Source organism: Falco cherrug, chromosome 11 (assembly GCF_023634085.1).
Source record: "Falco cherrug isolate bFalChe1 chromosome 11, bFalChe1.pri, whole genome shotgun sequence".
NCBI classification, from domain to species: Eukaryota; Metazoa; Chordata; class Aves; order Falconiformes; family Falconidae; genus Falco; species Falco cherrug.
This window is the reverse complement of record NC_073707.1, coordinates 16,259,540-16,279,779: the sequence shown is the minus strand read 5'-3', so window position 1 is coordinate 16,279,779 and position 20,240 is coordinate 16,259,540. Positions and strand designations below refer to the sequence as shown.

Sequence of the window (20,240 nt, the reverse complement as noted above, 5' to 3'; positions counted from 1 at the left end):
TGAACAATACTGCAAATATTGAAGAAGTTAATTTATGTTCTAATGCAGGGGAGAACTAGTCCTGAATTAATAATTTTAAACAGCTGGTAGATTAAGTGGGAGAGGAGAGTAAATGTCTTGTGATGCAAAAAATTTTTGTATATTTTTGTAGTTGCGTATATTCTGAAGCTAGACTTGTGACACCTTAACAAGCTTTATTTTTTTTCTTACGCCTAAACTACTTTAGTAGTTCCAGTACAACTGTACCCTCTTCCATGAGGGGGGAAAAAAAAAAAGCTTCTGAAGTCTATTCTGTCGTCAAGTGTGCATTTGAATTTGACTGTTTACTTTGTAAGCATATGTATTTGTAGTGGTGATGACAGTAGTGTTTAAAAAAGCAAATTCAAAGCAATTTGTGCTCTCAGACTTGTTCCGGCACTGAAACCCAAGTTGAACATCAGAGTTCTCTTTGCTTCCAGTATTTTAGAACTTACTAGATAGTTACTCTGCCATTGAATTCTCCAATGTGTATGTGACTTGTAACTAACAGTTACTTTAATTGTGCTCATTTTTACTGTTATATTTTAGTAGACTGCTTTGTCTTGAAGGGTATAATGTAAGAACCTAACTGTGTAATGCATTAGTATAAACAAATGGCTACCATAGTGCAGGGCCTGAAGGGTAAAGAGGAGTTGGATAATTTTGTGAAGGTGGATTCTCACACACATCTGTTAGATGGCACAATTTTATGGTCATGATCCACATAAATGCTATGTGGTTTTAGGTAGTCTCACATCAATAGATCTCCTGTCTTAGTTCATGAGATCTGAAACTTTGTTTTTTGAATCTTTAGTCGGCGAGGCTCTGGCCTGGGTAAAAGAGGAGCAGCTGAAGCTCGCCGACAGGAGAAGATGGCTGATCCTGACAACAACCAGGATGGAGTCAATTCTTCAGCTGCACGTACAGATGAGGCACCCCAGGGAGCTGCAGGTAAGAAGAAAATCCAGCTGAAGCATTTTTAGTGTAGTTGCTGATATAAACTTCTCTGCATTTAAAAATAATTAAATAGATGAGTTCTGGGGAGAAATTGTTGAAGCTGGTACAGCTGGTAAATAATTCTGGAAGACTTTTGAGAGGGACATTTACTCTTGAATCTGGTCTTCTGGATATCTGGTACATGCTTCAGTTACGCTTTTTTTTTTTGTAGTCTCCAAACCATGTCCAATAAACCAGACTTTAGTTTTCGGGCATCTACCTCTTTCTTTTTTTAAAGCAGCTATATCTGATGCTACGTAAATTACTGTACTGCCAACTGAAGAGACACCAAACTGTTCAGAATACAGAACCATGCATTTACCTGTAAAAGCTCTTTTTTGTAGCTACTCATAAATATTATACAAGTTTTCTTGAAATTGCAAGCATGTCTGTACTGGAGAAATTTGTAACAAATATTCTTACTTGCACAATTCTGTTAAATGGTACTTCATTTTACATCTGGTCATAATCAGGAGTGAGTTCAGAGGAGCTTTCCAGCTATTATGCTGGATTGTAGAAAAAGTCAGAAGTTCTCTCCTTAAAGCTAGCTAGTACAAAAAGTCAAAATTTAGAGAAACTAAATGCAGCATGACACTCAATTAAGAGAAATATAAATTTACCTAAGGATACAGGTAAACTTTTCTGAAAGATAATTAGCTCATCTAGCTGTATTCCCCACCGCGCCCCCCCCCCCCGTAGGCTGGTATATTTAAAATTACAATTGTACAGTAGTATGATGGTGGTAGTGTTAAATGCAGGGCACTCTTCTGATGGTGGATGCTTTCGCCTTAACGATAGAATTAGTGCAAATTTTGTAGCTTTAAGGCACTGTAACTTGCTTTAATCTCTACCTTATTTCTTTAGCTTCTAGTTCTGTTGCTGGGGCTGTAGGTATGACAACCTCTGGAGAAAGTGAGTCAGATGATTCTGAGATGGGAAGACTACAAGGTATAAAAGTTTTTTATTAATTTACCTTTTTTTGTTTGCAGCCTATAAATAGCCATATCTACCCAAATTCTGTATTATGTGCAGTGGGAAGGCTGTATTTTTGTTTCTCTCTATGTGAATGTGTTGCTTTGCTTACAGTAGTTCTGAAGTACGGAGTTACAAGCCTTAATTCCCTAAAGATGCAAGAATTTGGAAGTAGTGTCTGGAGTGGCTGGCGTAGTGTCCTTACTCATTTACATGGTGTATAATACACTACTGTTGATGATTTTTCAGGAGGAGTTGGGGGGACAGAACAGAGAAGTCAGTCCTATTAAATGTGTAAGCTCAAATATGAAAATAAATCTCTGCAAGAATGTTTTCAGTTGACAGGCCAGGTTAGCACTACTGTTACTCTGCCTGCTTCTGGATAACATTTTTTTTTGTGCTTGTCACTGATACCCATGTTTGCTCTAAGCTTTGACCAAAGAAAATCTAAATGTTCTTAAAATGCTTGCTTTTGTGCTTGGGCTAAAGGATTCAGGTTTTAAAAAACCTGAGAGTACAGGCGGGTATAAACTCAGTTTGCATGCCCTGCAACTGTTTTAATGATTCTGCCACTATGTCGCAAGGAATTCTGAGATAAAGATCTCTTTTGCAAATGACAGGTTTCATTTAATCTGGATATTTAATGTGGAAATGAGTGCTGTGTCACTACCGGTTCACTTGTTTATAGTCCTCAGTAAGCATAGGTATGCATTAGGAATATTGAGCTAAACTGATTTTTACGATTAACTATAACTATTAATCTGCAGTAGTCATGGTTGCTACAGTAAAGCTCAGAATCACCCACTTAAGCTAGATTAAGTAACTGAGAAGTATTTAAAAACAAAGCTAAAATCCCACCCTAATATCTAGCAGCGTTCTTCCCTTTCATGCTCATCAGCAAATAAAGCTGTGAACCTTTTTTTTTAGTGTGTTTTTTTTAGATTAATACTGCCATTCAGTTCCCATAAAATGTGAAGATAAGCTTAACCTGTTCTACGTAGTTTGAGTTCAGGTTTGAAATTATGGGCTGGTATATCAGCTACTCTAAATCTAGAATTATAACAATTTAGTAGACCAGATTTCTTCTGTGAAGTATATCTCTGGAAACTCAGTGGGTGACTTCTTAAAGGACCTTAATGCTCTAATGCATACAAAAATGAGTTATTTGTTCCCAAAGGTCATCTTTTTGGTGTTTTTTTAGAAACTGAGGTAGCTGCAGTCATCTAATCCTAACCCTTCTTTCTTAAAGTATCAAAATTCTAGTAGTCTTATAGCATCATGGAATTTAAGCTTTTAAAAATATACGTAGAAGCTTTGACAATGGCTGTTATCCTCTGTTTGCTTTTAGCTCTATTAGAGGCTAGGGGTCTTCCTCCTCACCTGTTTGGCCCTCTTGGTCCTCGGATGTCGCAGCTCTTCCACAGGACAATTGGAAGTGGAGCTAGTAAGCAAAGTTTGTCTAATTTGACTTAATTCTTTCCACTTCCAGACTAGCAGAATTCAGCCACTAGTGAATTCTAATATTTGTATTAGCTTCATAGTTTAATATTTTACGTGTTGGAGACTTGTATGTCATGATAGTGCTAGACCACTGGTCAACGATATTGATTTGCTTGTCTTCCTGTAAGGAAGAGAAATTTGCTTTAGCCATATTTCTTTTCTTTTTCCTTTTTTGGGGCATTCCTGTCTAGGTGGGGAAGGGAGGGTTCTTGCCTTTTTACCCCTTCCTTATCTTTTTCTTTTGCATGATGGGCTGCTTAACAAAAGGCCTCTTCAATCCCCTTGGGTTTTTTTGCTAGCTTTAAACAAATGCTTAAGGTAGCTTTAAAACTGTCAGTAGATGTCAGTTCTAAGTATGTTGTTTATAGTTTCAAAAGCGTCTTAGGTTTCAGAAAGAAGTAATTTCCTTCAGACAGTGTGTCAGTGAGAACATGGGTCCTTAGTCTTACTCCACCATGTCTGCGTTAAGCAGCTGGATAAGATGCATACCTTCTAGTCCAAGTCTGTTTGGCTTCCCAGGAAAGCCAGAGGCAGCCTGTTACACTGCCTGCCAAGAAGAGGATGGGTCTTACGGATACACCCATGTGCTATGTTATCCAGGGGGTGTGTTGAAAAGTCCTTTGCTTTGTAAAGGTGGAGTGGTGTGGGTTCTTGACACCTGCTGCAGGTTGGCATGATGGCTATGGTGAGCAGTGTGGTGGACTCCCTGTGCTGACCAGTCTGCAGTGGAAAGACAGATGAGTGAGATTTGGACTCCCTTTTCTATTCCCCCTGCCCCCTTTTTGTGACAGGGAAAGGAAGTGAAACTACAATTACAGAGGAAAACAAACTATCTCTGGTCTTCCACTCTGGCAGAAGTATAGCATAACAGTTCCCTTGAACACTTAAGTTTTCTAACATTATTTTTCCTAATCTTTTTTTCTGGATATCTAGGTTCTAAAGCCCAACAGCTTTTGCAAGGTCTCCAAGCCACTGATGAAAGTCAGCAACTACAGGCGGTGATTGAGATGTGCCAGCTGTTGGTCATGGGAAATGAAGAAACATTAGGAGGATTTCCGGTCAAGAGTGTTGTACCAGCTTTGGTAAAGATTAAATCTCGTATTTCTATTGGAGGATATAATATTTCTCTCAATATCTTGCTCAAATTACATATTCTTTATTTATATTATATATTCTTAGTGATACATATGTGTGTATGTGAATTTATCTATACATCTCATTATTTGGTTTTGAGGGCATGTTTTGCTAAATTTTGATAGTCCTATTAATGAATAGCTCAAGAATAGGTAGTGGCTTTTTTGAAACTTTTACTAAAATTCAAAGTCCTGAGTCAAAAGCTACCATACTGATTTGTGCCCCTTTTTATGCTGATATCTAGATAATTTTTACTGAACTAACAATACTCTTTTTAAAAAAACAGATAACGCTGCTGCAGATGGAGCACAACTTTGACATTGTAAGTGATTTGTAATGTTTTAAGATTTTTTTTTTTTAAATAATAAAATGTATCATCTGAACTTAAAACCAAATATCTGTATATTTAATAGATGAACCATGCGTGTCGGGCCTTAACATATATGATGGAAGCACTTCCCAGATCATCTGCTGTAGTGGTAGATGCAATTCCTGTCTTCTTGGAAAAGGTAAAATGAAATAAAAACAGTGTTCAACTAATCTGAGGGGATTTTATCTTTTGTTTTAACTTCAGGATATACCATTAAGATAATGGCTTCTTTTCATAGCTTACAAGGTAATACATAATGCTTGATAAGCTTCTAAAGACGTGTTCACTCTGTTTACCCCTTACTGAAAAGCACTATCTGATTCACTGAGAACTTTTTGTCTGATCGGTGTTGCAAGGATACTGTGTAATTATACAAACCGTTAACTCTTGGAGTAGCTATAAGCTGATCTAGCCTCTAAACTGGCTAGCTTGATTACAGCGAGCGGTATAGATGCATTAGCATATGTATCTCGGTACAGGTTAACTGTCCAAGTGTTAATGAGGATGATTATTTTTACAAACTGGTTTAGAAATTGATTTACAAGCTTTCTTGTCTTCTTGTAGCTGCAAGTGATTCAGTGCATCGATGTGGCAGAGCAAGCGCTTACAGCCTTGGAGATGTTATCACGCAGGCATAGTAAAGCTATTCTGCAGGCAGTAAGTAAAAAAGAAAGCAGTTTTACCTCTACTAGTTCTACACCTTGGTGCTCTTCTATGAAGATGAAATAAGAAAGCAAGTTCCTATGGTTTTGGCAGTACTGAGAGTGAAAATGTTTGTTCATTTTATTATAGGGTGGGTTGGCAGACTGTTTGCTGTATCTGGAATTCTTCAGTATAAATGCACAGAGGAATGCCCTAGCTATTGCTGCCAACTGCTGCCAGAGTATAACACCTGATGAGTTTCACTTTGTGGCAGACTCTTTGCCACTGCTTACACAAAGGTTAACCCATCAGGTAAGAAGCTATTATAAAATGGAAAGTTTTCATTTTGACCTGGAGACATTATTTTGTTCCTTAACAAATGCAACTAAATGGAAGGTTCCAGGTAATGTTTTTCTGTATTCTTGTGCTATTCTTCATTTCACCTACATCTTTTTGCTGAGAGACTACTTGAATCTTGGAGGCAGCTTTACAGAAGTCAAATGTCAGCTTTAGATGATGATTTGGAAATAGGAAGCACCATTCTTAGTTGTAGTAGGGACAAGTACTGACTCCTGCTCTCTGAAGAGAAGCTATGGCCCACAAAAGTAAGATTTCAAGAAATCTTGAAGTGGAATTTTTCTGGCAAAAAAACCCCAAACTTGAGTTAGCTCTTAATTAGAACAGTTGAGGTTGGAAGAGACCTCAGTTGTCTAGCCCTAATACCTTGCTTAAGCAAGGTCTACTAGAGCAGATTGCCCAGGATCATGTCCAGCTGATTCCTGCTGTATGTACTTCCTTGCCCCTAAAATATCTCTAAGGATGGAGACTCTAAGCTTTTCAGGCAACCGCTTAGTGTTCAACCACCCTTACAGTAAAAGTGTTTTATTATGTTCAGTTGAACTTTTTTTGAGTGTTTCAATGAACTTTTAACTAGAGCTATTTTTAGGGACGTCTTTACTGTCTTGGTGTTTTGGGATTTACTGTCTTACCTGCACTGCATGAAAAAATCAGGCTGCTTGTAGTCTGTAGAATGGTAACCTTCGCTCCTGCGTATTATCTGTATCTCCTGTTGCTTTGGCATTTGTGGCTCTCTTGCCTTTTGTTTCCTCCTTGTAGATTCCAAAAAGGATATTATAAATCTGTTTATTTGTCTCTAAAGGTCCCTCAAGTTATTTGTATTGTAAGTGTGGGATGTTTCTCAGGGAATATGCAGGAGCACAGCCTTATCAGGAGGTCAGTTTAGACTGTATAAACAAATTTAAAATTCAGACTTGTAATATTCCGTGAAATATGATTCATCTGGCCTTTTTGGAGAAATTGAGTGTCTCAAAATGACAGAATAACCTAATGCAAGTTAAAATATTTTAATTCAAATAAATACTTTTTTTATTATAGGACAAAAAGTCTGTTGAAAGCACTTGTCTCTGTTTCGCACGGTTAGTGGACAACTTCCAGCATGAGGAGGTAAGGGTGTGGTGTTTTGTTTCATTCCTTTTGGGGGCTGGATTTTTGTTTCCTTCTTCCCTCCCTCAGTTTCTGCTTATGGCTGATCTTTCAAAGACTAACACTTTCAATTTTGCTGTTCTCTCCTGAAGAACTTGCTCCAGCAGGTTGCTTCCAAGGACTTGTTAACAAATATCCAGCAACTGTTGGTAGTGACGCCTCCTATCCTGAGCTCAGGAATGTTCATCATGGTGGTGCGCATGTTTTCCTTAATGTGCTCCAATTGCCCTACACTTGCAGTCCAGCTTATGAAGCAAAGTGAGTTCTTACATTTTCGTATTCTGGGGGTCCTATTTAAGTTAATGCCTACAGTCAATATGGAACTCTGTGCCCTTGATTATACAAATATTGTGGTGGTCTTATTTTTCTCTCTGTTACTATGCTTCCCCTGGGTTACAAAGCTTAGTCAATCTTTTTTTGAAAGGTGGTTTTGTTTTGGTTTTTTTTTCCCCTGAGGGTTGTTTCTCCCTTTTCCTATCTCTAGCTGTTGTCACTGGAGTGCTTGCCTAATTTTGAGTCTGTATTAGCTGCACAAGTTACTCTCATTCGAACACAAGTTGAAGAATTCTTTTTGTAGCATTTACCAGGTGGGGGAAATGTGATTTAAGTACTTCTAAGGGAAGACATTAAGAAAAGTAACTGCTGTGTAGCTGTCTTAGTCCTTGCTAGTTTTCTTTTTCTCATTTTGTCATTTTTGACTTGTCAATTTTACCATTTTCTTCTGTGGCCTGTATATTGAGTGAAATTTCCCCTCTAGATGTCCCTTAAACCCCAGACCTGACAGCGGAAACATTTCTTAGAACTTTCAAAGAGATGTCTTCTGTCTTACTGTGTACTGTCTGTTGGGCAGTCGCTTTGGGCAGTGGCTCTACTACGTAGTGTCCAATACAAAATGGAGTCCATATTCTGATATAGGCAATCTCATGAATAATAATTTCTATAGATATTGCAGAAACACTTCACTTCCTCCTTTGTGGAGCCTCAAATGGGAGTTGTCAAGAACAAATTGACCTAGTTCCGCGAAGTCCTCAAGAACTTTATGAGCTTACTTCTCTTATCTGGTACGTTATGCAGCCGGAGGTTGTGAGTCTGGCTGGTAGGTTAAAATCCCTACCTTCTGTGAAACGAAGGCAGTTTTCAGCTTGATGGACTTTATTGTATACTTAAGTGAAATACTGTTTTGATGTTTTTTACAGTGAACTGATGCCTTGCCTGCCAAAAGAGGGAATCTTTGCTGTTGACACTATGCTAAAGAAAGGAAATGCGCAAAATACAGATGGTGCAATATGGCAGTGGCGGGATGACAGGGGTCTCTGGCATCCCTATAACAGGATTGATAGTCGAATCATAGAGGTAGTAATTACACACATCTCTGTGGTGATGTTTTTTAAATATGCATGGTTGTATGGGGAATTGTGTGCTTTCTTTTTGGCTTTGAAAATATCAGCCTTGTTCTTTCTGAGTAAGAAACACATGAGTTTCTTCAAACCTCCTGCTGTGATATTGCACTGGTTTGGTGTTCAGTAATGGGTGACCTGCTTAATCTCTGTTCTTACTGTATTTCTGTCAGTCATTATTCTTCCTGCTGTTTTACCAGTCTCGTCACCTTTCATATAGCTTCCTGTGTTTTAGGGATTCCCTCACCTTAATCTCTTCCTTGCTTTTAGGCAGCTCATCAGGTTGGTGAGGATGAGATCAGCCTGTCTACACTTGGGCGTGTCTATACTATTGATTTTAACTCTATGCAGCAAATAAATGAGGATACTGGAACAGCACGTGCCATTCAGCGAAAACCAAACCCTTTAGCCAATACAAACACTAGTAAGTACAGCTTAGGAGACACTTGGTGTGTCTAGCTATAGCCAGCTTGCGCTAGGTTATGCAGCAGTTTGCTACTTGGCTAATATATTTCTTATGGCTTTTGTGGAACATCAAACTACCCTGACTGATGTGAATGAAGACAGCTTTACAGCAAAACTCAAACTGTTGAAATGTATTCTTCTTTATATGTAAACTCTCTTCTGGGAACTGAAAACGCATAAAATCGGGGAGGAGCTGGGGTTGTTTCTGAATTGGGACTTGCTGAAATGGTTTTGTTAATACAGCTCTTCTATTTAATGAAGACTGTCAGGACTTCTTACTATCATACAGAAGTATATAAGGAAACTGAAGAAAAGATTTGACTTCTTGAAAGAGCAGGATTTGTACCTACATTCTTGCCATCAGTTTGACTTCTGGTTCTTAGTTTAGCTCTTGAAGAGAGATAATTACTTTCTTTTGTTAAAGCTGAAATAAATCAGAGCAGGGAGGTGGAGAACTATGCAGTGATTTGTTGCACAATTTTTCACAGGTGGACATTCAGAATTGAAGAAGGATGATGCTCGAGCACAACTGATGAAAGAGGACCCAGAACTGGCAAAATCCTTTATCAAAACATTGTTTGGTGTTCTTTATGAAGTATATAGTTCTTCAGCTGGACCTGCTGTTAGACACAAGTGCCTTAGAGCAATTCTTAGGATAATTTATTTTGCTGATGCTGAACTTCTGAAGGATGTGCTGAAAAACCATGCTGTTTCAAGGTGGGTTGTTTGACTGTTGTGAATGAAACTGATATTGAGCTTACAACTCAAGCTTGTGAATATTTTTTAATCTTCTTTTTTGGGGGAAATTGTACTTTTAAATTCTTATTTATTTTCCAGTTCTTCAGGAATTTTTTACATCTTACATTATGCCGTAGGCCCCAATTCTAGGCATTCTTGTTAGAAACTTAGATTATGGATATGGCTGTGTGTACTAGTGATGTCTAATATCAATGCTTACTGTTATCCTGATTTCTAAAACTTGCCTATAAAATTTTCTGAGGGCAAGATGACTTCTGAGGTAATACAATGTGAACGATAACAGACACTCATGGCATTCAACTGGTAAGTTCTATTCGTAGTTCTGTTCGTGAAACCTTTCTTATATATTATGCCATAAACCTAAAGGGATCTAGAGGAAAGAATGCAATTAGAAAATAAATTGACTAGTTTTTTTAAAGGCAGTACCAAGGTCCACAACACCATGTTCTTTAAAGGAAGAAAACTCTCTTTTTGCATTTATGCTGAGTGTTAAAACGTGATAGAAGTTATTCAGGTGGGAAGAGGACTTTTTCAGTCCTTTTATTTATAGCATTTACAAAAGCACAATGAAATTTGTTTGCTTTCGGTCTCCAGCACTATGTATGCAAGATGATCTGGCTTGATTTTTTTTCTTTTAAGAAGTGAAAAATGAGAAGACAAACCTAACCTAATTCTAATAAATTATTTGTTTTAGTCATATTGCCTCCATGCTGTCAAGTCAAGACCTTAAGATAGTGGTTGGAGCCCTGCAGATGGCAGAGATTTTAATGCAAAAGTTACCTGACATTTTTAGTGTTTACTTCAGAAGAGAAGGTAAATCTTGCATTGTTCTTCCCCCCCCCCCTCCTTCACCTCTTTATTAGCTATTTTATAAGTGTGTGAGTGTAGAATCTATATCCTTTGCCCCCTGCTTCATTCCCCTCAAGCCCTAAAAGGTTAATACTGTTGTTGAATAAGAAAGGCAAATCCATATGAACACTATCCTCATACGACTAGGGAGGAGATGACCAAAACTCTGGAGGATACAAGCTGTTTTTTTTCTGAATCCAAAACAAATTTGTACAGACTTACTAGATGTTAGGGAACTTATGTTTAGGTTGAAGGTGGTTTGCTGAAATTACATGAGTAGTCTTACTGGACAAAACTGATTTTGGCAGGAAGACTTTGTTCTAATCCACTGGGGATTTTTAAACTACGTAGGTTAACTTTTTGAAGAAAGGATTAAACTGCTTTTAAAACTTTGTTTTGGTGGGTGGGGTGAGTCAATGCTGCCATAATCAAAACAGAGGTTTGAGTAGGTGACTTGTACCTTTTTGAGCACCTTTGTCCCTGCTGCCTGCCAAAACCAAACCAACCTGCTAAATAAAGATTTCTTCTTTTGCAAAGGGGTGATGCACCAGGTAAAAAACTTAGCAGAGTCTGAAGCTTTGCTAACAAGCCCGCCAAAAGTATGCACTAATGGGTCAGGAACGCTGGGTACCACTACGACAATAAGTACTGGAACAGCCACTGCTGCTAGTAATGCAGCTGCGGATTTGGGCTCTCCCAGCTTACAGCACAGCCGGGAGGATTCTTTGGATTTGAGCCCACAGGGGTAAGTGCACTTTTTGTTGTGAAGAAACAGTCTGTTGGAGTTGCCTTGTTTTTGTTTGTGTTCAATATTGTTTTCTTCCTTTTCCTCTTCAAGGTTTGACTGATATGGGCTGCTACAGTATCATCTATGTTTTTGCTGTCGTGTTTTCTTTTAAGGAACTAAAATGGAGCTGTGTTGAAGCTATTGATGGGTAGTTTTGATTCGTTTATATGAAATGTTTAAAAAAAACCCCAAACCCAACAATAATACTAGTGACCTGATGGTTATGATGTAATGATATGGAACAATGTGCTGCTTGGGAAGATACTGGAGAATGTCAGGAGCAACAGATGTAGTCTCATGTAACTCTTGAGGACAGAGTAATTCTTTCAGAGAAATGATAGCTGTGGTGCATGGTTCCTTTATGCTGGAGACTGGAGGAAAAAAAGTCAACCTTAAGTTATGAAATGCAACCATTTTGAACACTTGTGGAATTAATTTCTTGTAGGAATGAATTATTTTAGTGTTGTACAGTGTACCTTAAAAATACAGCTGAAAAGTTTAACTTGATATATCGGCATAGTGAGGAAACTCACTTTGAACCAGAACTGAAATATGTGAACTTGGGAATTGTAGGGCTTGATGAGTAGAAACTCCATGAATTGTTTAAAAAGTGTTTTCTAGGCTTTAGTAGGGGAGGCAAGTCAGATGTCTAGTGTCTTGTGGTGTGTGTTAGAGAATTATATGTGGTGTTCAGTGGAAAATTGTGTAGTTTTCCTTTTAAGTGTATTCAAATAAATGAATAACCAGATGGTTACACAAATAAAAACATGAAAATTGTGAAACTCTTCTTTAGCGCCACTTCTGGCTGTATTTGGCAGCCCATAGTAGAAAGGTGACAGCAAGCAAAACCTCTTCCTGCTGGATGCCCTTTTGTCACTTTGTCCTCCCAATTAAAACAGAGTTGACACCGCTTCTCCCAGACCTCGTTCTTCCCTTGTGCCCTCCTTGTTGTGGGAGCGAACCTTTTTCTAATCCTTGTGCATATAGCTAGCAGATGCATCTTGAACTGAGGGATGGGAATGCGTGTGAATATAGCGGATGGAAACATGTTGTTTTATTTTTAAATTTGGACAGGCGACTGAGTGATGTTCTAAAGAGGAAAAGACTGCCAAAACGAGGGCCAAGGAGACCAAAATACTCTCCTCCAAGAGATGATGACAAAGTAGACAATCAAGGTAAATAAGTATTAAAATATGATATTCTTATCTCCTTTTAAATGTAAAAGTAAGCTTATAAGCCGTCAAAAGTACTAGCTGTAATAAGCTTGTTGATTATTTTTTCTTTGCTTCCTGCAGCTAAAAGCCCTACAACTACTCAATCTCCTAAATCTTCTTTCTTGGCAAGTTTAAATCCTAAAACGTGGGGAAGATTAAGCACACAGTCCAACAGTAATAATATTGAACCAGCACGAACAGCAGGAGTCAGTGGTCTTGCAAGGGCTGCTTCCAAGGATACCATTTCCAATAACAGGTACACACATGCAAAATGAAAATACTTGTAACACGGTGTTGGCTTTGAGGTGCAGCTACTTTCTTATAAGCAGCCATCAGGTGATTAAGTAACTGCTATCAAAGAAGTTTGAGTTTAACCACTATTAAAATAACTCTGGGAGATGAATCAAGAAATTAAGGTAGAGAAAGTAACCTCTTAATAGTTTAAAAGTAGCATACCGGGGAAAAATACGAGAATTTAGAAAAATGGTGCAAGAAGTGATCTGTAGAGAATAAGACCTTTACTGTGCTGGAGTAAGAGGGGAAGGGTTTTTGTCTGTGACTGCTGTTAAACGTGGGGAAAAAGGTACTCTGTGTTTACTTGTAATATTGGAGTATGTGTTTGCTAAGTGTGGCTGAATGACTTTTGTGTGCTTCCTTACAGAGAAAAAATTAAGGGCTGGATTAAGGAGCAAGCCCATAAATTTGTAGAACGTTATTTTAGTTCTGAAAACATGGATGGAAGCAATCCTGCACTAAACGTATTACAGAGACTTTGCACTGCAACTGAACAACTCAACCTCCAGGTTAGACGTGGCAGACTTCCTTGGAGTGGGTGTGGGAACGGAAGCAGTAGAATTATTTAGGAGGGAGCTAGAGGAAAGCTGACTGGTTTAGACAGTATGGCAAATATTTTAAGTATAGTTTTTGTTAACTTAAATGATGATACGATGTTTCTTAACTTGGAATGGTTTGCTAAGGACTTTGTTTTTTTAGTAATAGCGTATAAGTTCTGATACTCATCGCTTATGATAAATGACTAGTTTTAAGAATGGTATTCTTGATTCCTAGCAATATGTCACTTACACAGCATTTTATTTCAAATTTAAAAATTCTGTGGTGAAGTGTTAGGGGCTGACTTAATACCTCAAGAGGAACACAGCTTGTGATAAGAACTTGGGGCGTGAAGGGGAGGGCAAGGGAGATAGAAGAAATGCAGGTTGGGCCGTACCTACTAGTATCTCAAGAACTGGAGCCTTCCATCTCAGTTGTGATCCTTGATAGGTAGTCTAAACCTGTAACTTCTAAAGTAGCTAAACAGCCAAGTTACATTCTGTGCTTTGATCTAAGCAATCATTAAAATATGAAACTTTCCTTCCTCCTCTCTCCCACACAGATGATGTGTAAAATGTATGCCAAGCTGAATTGTGGTGTGATTGTTTTGGGTTTGGGTTTTTCTAATTAAAAACTTCTGTTTGGAGCTCATCTTTACATTGCATGGGGTAGAAATGGGATCTTGCTTTTCTCTTAAAATGGGGAAAATATAGATGTTGCCCATAATGGCTCCTCTTGCATAGAGAAATTGCTTACCCTCACATTATTTGCCCTGTCACTGCTTGTATTGAATTAATATACACTCCACGCTCTTTTCCTCTCTGTTTAGAGCTGTTCCACACAGTAGGAGGAAAAATAGTATTTCTTAAGCCCTTAATACCTGGGTGGTAAAACACTACCTACATTTTTTTCAGGTGGATGGTGAAACAGAGTGCCTTGTAGAAATCCGTAGCATTGTCTCGGAATCTGACGTCTCCTCATTTGAAATCCAGCATAGTGGGTTTGTTAAACAACTGCTGCTTTATTTGACATCTAAAAGTGAGAAAGATGCTGTAAGCAGGGATATCAGATTGAAAAGATTTCTTCATGTATTTTTTTCTTCTCCAGTAAGTTTTCTTTTTTACTGTTTTGTCATTCTTAGCTGTCTTTCTCTCAAACTGTACTTACCTGACTGAGATGTTCAGGAATGACCTTGACTTAAAGATGGAGTATGAAAGGAATGTTTTGTTTATGCCTAAGCTGTAATGCAAACTTTCACATGGTTCTATGTCTTTACAGGTCACACGTTTTAGAATACCTTGTAATTGCAGAAAATTCCACAGAACAGTGGAAAAGAATTCAAAATAGCCAGCTGTCAGTCTTGAACAACTTAAAAGTTGTTCCTGGTTTTTACAAAGTTGATATGGAAAGAGTTTGTATAGTAAGCCTATCACTTGCTCCTTTTGCTCTCTTTAATCCTAAATACGGCAAGAAACTAGATCGTCTTGCATTTAAAAGAAGAAATTCAAAGTGGAAGAGAAGAAGGTAGATAGCAATAAGCCTCATGGAAGCTTTGTTAAGGGTGAATGCTGAAAATCTGTAATGCTATTCATGTGAAACCATGAGAGAAATTTGCATTCTTTGAAACAGGTCTTTCATAAACTTGTTATGTGTCATTTAGTCATCTTGATACTGATGCTACTTTAATTTCCTTTTTTTGTTTTGTTTGTTTAACAACTCGTGGTATAAATTGTTAAAGATGGATTCATCCAAACACATAACTAAAAGATTGGAATATGTTTCAGCTTCCTGGAGAAGAACCCCTTGGAAGATTAGAGCCATTAGAAAATGCACCTTTGTTGGCATTGGTCCATAAAATGAACAATTGCCTCAGTCAGATGGAACAATTCCCTGTTAAAGTGCATGACTTCCCAAGTGGAAATGGAACAGGGAGCAGGTAAGGATTAATGCTCAGGTAACAGTTTTGTTGGAAGCTTTTGTTTTCCAAAACTTGTTTCAATGCTAGAAGTTCCAAGAGGTAATAGAAACTTCTGACCCTGTTTAAAGAAGAAAACAGTTACACAGTTGGCTTTTTTATTCAGTGCAAGATTGAATATTTAACTAAATGTTTGCTTACCATCTTGAAACTTTTCTTACTTAGGAAACTTCTCTCACTTAGATTGGAGGTGGATGTGTAATTTTAAATAATATCTCTAAACTTAAGCTTTGAAAATTCTGATGTCTTCCTCGTCCCTATGTAACAAACAGTGGAAAGAAATTACATATTAATTGCTGAGACACTGATACCTTTCCAGTGAAGTAACTAAACTGCTGAGAGTCTGTATCGCAGCGCTAAACTCTGTTACTCAGATATGTTCTGGTCTTTAGGATGGTGATGGATTGAGTGATGACTGTTGGCTATCAACATAGTTCCATGGCTATCAACAAATAACTGTTGGCCTGCCTTGCATCTTAAGATAGATTAAATATGGAATCCAACTTGTTTTTTGCATTTTGAGTAACAAATTTGAGTGATTCAAGACCTATTTCTACAATTTCTTTTCTGTACTTTAATAAGTCAACACTGTTTTTCATTCATTATATAGCATTTAGTAAGTTTATTTCAGGCTTAAGTTGTGTGTAAATTTTGAAAGTGTTTTTTGGTGCTGGCTAAAAGCTCAGTTTGATTACAGACATATTCTTGTGACTATGTAGAAATCGGGAGGGGAGGAGCATTGAAAATTAATTTTTGAAAACTATTATTTAAAGTTTGAAATGCCAAGTCTTTTGTCTATTGGGTACTAAGGTGGCATGGATTTTTTTTTTGTTGTTGTTCCTAATTGTGACAAAATCCATTACAGTAGATGTATCAGAGCCTCAGACTATAGCATTCATCTAATTTACATTAAAATTCAGTACTTGTTTTATTGTGAAACTGGTAGAATTCATGGGAATGAATGCAATACACAGCTATGTGTACTCGAATGAATTAATTCTCTTGATACTGGCTTTTGCAAATGGTATGTGCTCTGTAATCTTACAACGTTTCTGAACATGCACTATTTCTGTAAAAAGTGAGATAACTGCAAAAGTTATAAAGCTGTTAATCATAGAAGAAAAACTGCTATTTTTGATGAAGTTAAACATGGGAAGTTAGACTATTGTAGCATTGTTTGACTGCTAGTCTTACTGTGGATTATGTCAATGAGGATTTTTAGGCATTAAGATTTGGTAGTCTTTCACTAGCACCTGGAAACAGTAGCCCAAGATAACACGTTTGTGTATAAGAACAGCTAGCTTGAGTATTGGTAGTTTGGGTGAAATGGAATATGTATATAAACTATACCTGACAAGAAAAAACAAGGGTGCTTTCAGGTTCTCTCTTTAGGTCCTTATTAAACATATGAATCAATACTTGCATTTTCCAGTCCTTATTTTGATTCTTATTGCACTGCATGTAAACACAGCTCTGAATCTCATGTGGTATTAGCTGACCACTGAACAAATTCAGATCTCAAAGGTGGTCGGTATAGGCCATGTTGTAGTCAGACCAATTAATCCACATGGCTTCCATTGGAAATCAGATTTTGTCTTAAGTTGGGTTCTGGTGTTCTTGTAGAATAAAATGTTTAATCTGTTCATCCAAGCCTTAATAGCTTATTTTTAGAGAAATAGACTAAGAAATAATATTTTGGACAAGTGAATTTGTAAATGCATGTATAAGTCTATTTAAATGCATTTTTAAAATGCAGTTATAGTTATTAGATTCTTTGTGTAGCAACTTTTTTCACAAATTATTTTGAGTTTTTCTCTTAACAGAGGATCCCAAGCTTTAAAATTCTTCAATACGCATCAGTTAAAATGCCAACTACAAAGACATCCAGACTGTGCTAATGTGAAACAGTGGAAAGGTGGACCTGTGAAGATTGATCCTCTGGCTTTGGTACAAGCCATTGAAAGATACCTTGTAGTTAGAGGTATGTATATATATTGTACAGTCACGTGTGTTTTGCTGCTTGGGATAGCCACTACTGTCAGTAAAAACCTGTGAGAATTACACTGAAGACAACCGGAGGTATTTATAAATGTATCTTGCTCCCAGGGGAGGAGACTAAGGCTGCAGACAATCTGTCCATTTCTGGGACAAACTTTATCCTGTTGTAAACAGTGCAATCTAAATACTAACAGAAGTATAATCTAGCTGACTGTTAGATTGGCTGTAACTTGGCATTTTTGATGCCAGATGGTGATACTGAAATCCTGTTCTAACATGTCTGAACCTTACATTTATTTAACTGATATATTTTGGAACTGTTTTGAACAGTGGAATTGATAAAATTCAGAGTACAAAAGCATTGCTACTTTTCATGTAAAGACAAATGAGGATGTGTTTCTCCTCTCTTGCATCAGGCTATGGAAGAGTTAGAGAAGATGATGAGGATAGTGACGATGATGGGTCAGATGAAGAAATAGATGAATCTTTGGTAAGCTGTTGTTCTGGGGGGAAGGGGAGGGAACAGTGTGGGGGGAGGCTTAAAGAAAAGCTAGCAACAAGTTTCCTAATGTGTGTATGTGTGTGTGTTTTGTTCAGGCTGCTCAATTCTTAAATTCAGGGAATGTGAGACACAGACTGCAATTTTACATTGGTGATCACTTGCTGCCATACAATATGACTGTGTATCAGGCAGTTAGGCAGTACAGTTTGCAAGCTGAGGAGGAGAGGGAGTCTACAGATGACGAAAGCAACCCATTAGGAAGAGCTGGGATTTGGACAAAAACGCATACCATTTGGTAAGTTGGCTAGAGAAGTTGGGGATAACTTCTCCAGCTTCCTAGAGAAGTTGGGGATAACTTCTCCAGCTTCCTAGGTGTATATACATAAAGAAAATCTGATTATAGGTGTGGGGCATTGTTGTGTGTCATCCCCCCCCAAAATCTGTGAAGCTTTAAACTTTCTGATGTGCTTGAGATAATTAATTCTTAACTAAGATTTATGTGTTAGCTACTGTTGTTCTTTCTAGCTTATGAGCAAAGCTGATGAACAGGAAATGTGGAATCTTAAATGATACCTGCTAGCTGGAGAGAAAACGTGCTTAGTGTTAGGTAACTAACCGTGAATAATAGAGAACATGTCTACAATCTACAAATAATGGTCAACTTCACACTGGTTTTCATAGCTGGTTGCTGTGCAGGTACATATATTCTCTGGCCATACTTCGCAAGGAGCAGTATTGACCTATGATTGTGCCAAAAATTTTAACTTTCAGCAGTGGATTTTTTTTCTAAAATATTTCAACATGTTATTGAAAAGCAAAAAAAAGCCAACAACCCCCCAAAACCACAAACCCAAACCAATCAAATCAAGTCTGTGCTTTTTGGGGTGTTTTTGTGTTTCTATACTTGCTGCTTCTCTTCTTCCAGTTCGTGGAGCTGGAGGGTCCCCATTTTTTCTTCTCCATGACATACTTTGCTTCTGAGGGCCTAGCTTCAAAGGCTGGATCATATCCAAATGTATTGTGTTTCTGCTTTTAACTGTCATTCAAGTAACATTCTGGTAATCAAGGAACTAACACTTTACATAACTGCTTTTGTTTTCATGTAAGTTAGTATTTCACAAACATGTTTCTAATTTTTAATTGCTTTTTAGGTACAAACCTGTGCGGGAGGATGAAGATGGTAATAAGGACTGTGTTGGTGGTAAAAGAGGAAGAGCACAAACTGCTCCCACGAAAACTTCCCCTAGAAATTCTAAAAAGCATGATGAATTGTGGCACGGTGAGTGTGTTTCCTTGCTAATGTGCTAGATCTGTGAAATTTCTGAAAGGTTGGGGAGGAAAAGTGTTTAGAGACACCATAGTGTTTCTTTTAAAGCAAGCATTGTATAAGAAAAGTAAGCATACATTTGGGTGTAGGACATTTAAACTAAAAATCAGGTATTTAATGCATTGTCTAACTGAACTGTTGTGGTTAAGTGAACGCTGTGATTAATGTTACTTAGGCTCCTAATAATTAAATTTCGGGAAGACTTCAGATTGATTTGTTTTGATAAAGTACTCTTTTTTTCTGCTAGATGGTGTATGCCCTTCGGTATTAAATCCTCTAGAAGTTTACCTCATATCTACTCCACCTGAGAACATAACATTTGAAGATCCCTCATTAGACGTTATTCTTCTTTTGAGAGTTTTACATGCTATCAGTCGATACTGGTATTACTTATATGACGTGAGTAGAGCACTTTTAAAGTCACTTTTGTACTGAAGACAGACAACTCTGTCCTGAAACACCTTAGAACAGCCTCCTTCCTCAGCTGGCCACCCCTCACCAAGACAGAATAATGAAATACTATAATCTTTCATCTTTCCCTATCTATTAATCTAACTTCTGGTAAGATGAAGGCTATAAATTCTTAGTCAATCATGTTTTCTCCCTAGTGTGTTAAACATTTTTTCCGTGCTTTTTCCTTCCTCAAGTTCAAAGAGCAACATTAGTCCTGTAGTAAGAATCTACTTGGTCTTTCACAGCTTAGACTCTGTATGATCAAAGTGGCAATGAAAAGTTTTTTTTCTTTTATGATAAGTAAATTGTAAGCACAAAGGGCTTTAGTATTTCTTCCAGCATTTCTTTAACTAAAAGTACATTGTTTTCATTCATTACAGAATGCAATCTGCAAGGAGATAATTCCAACCTCAGAGTTTATCAACAGTAAACTGACAGCAAAAGCAAACAGGCAGCTTCAGGATCCTTTGGTAATTATGACGGGAAACATACCAACTTGGCTGACAGAACTTGGAAAAACATGGTATGAATGACATTCAACATAGTCT

The 20,240-nt window shown here is 37.6% G+C and overlaps 1 protein-coding gene across 10 annotated transcripts in view; it reads left to right on the top strand.

The window, feature by feature from the left end:
* TRIP12 (thyroid hormone receptor interactor 12) overlaps positions 1 to 20,240 on the top strand; it is a 79,575-nt gene that overhangs the window by 45,215 nt on the left and 14,120 nt on the right. For 6 of the 10 annotated variants that reach the window (XM_055724016.1, XM_055724014.1, XM_055724011.1 and 3 more), the window contains 27 exons: positions 833 to 969; positions 1,879 to 1,962; positions 3,335 to 3,430; positions 4,420 to 4,568; positions 4,907 to 4,942; positions 5,034 to 5,129; positions 5,555 to 5,647; positions 5,783 to 5,944; positions 7,028 to 7,096; positions 7,228 to 7,393; positions 8,079 to 8,196; positions 8,332 to 8,488; positions 8,803 to 8,956; positions 9,486 to 9,714; positions 10,451 to 10,569; positions 11,143 to 11,350; positions 12,467 to 12,567; positions 12,688 to 12,862; positions 13,268 to 13,409; positions 14,352 to 14,543; positions 15,222 to 15,373; positions 17,221 to 17,393; positions 17,827 to 17,900; positions 18,008 to 18,207; positions 19,064 to 19,191; positions 19,487 to 19,638; positions 20,073 to 20,215. In XM_055724016.1, the coding sequence (XP_055579991.1) occupies positions 833 to 969; positions 1,879 to 1,962; positions 3,335 to 3,430; positions 4,420 to 4,568; positions 4,907 to 4,942; positions 5,034 to 5,129; positions 5,555 to 5,647; positions 5,783 to 5,944; positions 7,028 to 7,096; positions 7,228 to 7,393; positions 8,079 to 8,196; positions 8,332 to 8,488; positions 8,803 to 8,956; positions 9,486 to 9,714; positions 10,451 to 10,569; positions 11,143 to 11,350; positions 12,467 to 12,567; positions 12,688 to 12,862; positions 13,268 to 13,409; positions 14,352 to 14,543; positions 15,222 to 15,373; positions 17,221 to 17,393; positions 17,827 to 17,900; positions 18,008 to 18,207; positions 19,064 to 19,191; positions 19,487 to 19,638; positions 20,073 to 20,215 (3,705 nt within the window). The remainder of the gene's footprint in view (positions 1 to 832; positions 970 to 1,878; positions 1,963 to 3,334; positions 3,431 to 4,419; positions 4,569 to 4,906; positions 4,943 to 5,033; positions 5,130 to 5,554; positions 5,648 to 5,782; positions 5,945 to 7,027; positions 7,097 to 7,227; positions 7,394 to 8,078; positions 8,197 to 8,331; positions 8,489 to 8,802; positions 8,957 to 9,485; positions 9,715 to 10,450; positions 10,570 to 11,142; positions 11,351 to 12,466; positions 12,568 to 12,687; positions 12,863 to 13,267; positions 13,410 to 14,351; positions 14,544 to 15,221; positions 15,374 to 17,220; positions 17,394 to 17,826; positions 17,901 to 18,007; positions 18,208 to 19,063; positions 19,192 to 19,486; positions 19,639 to 20,072; positions 20,216 to 20,240) is intronic. The other 4 variants (XM_055724017.1, XM_055724013.1, XM_055724018.1 and 1 more) reach the window with 2 other exon arrangements.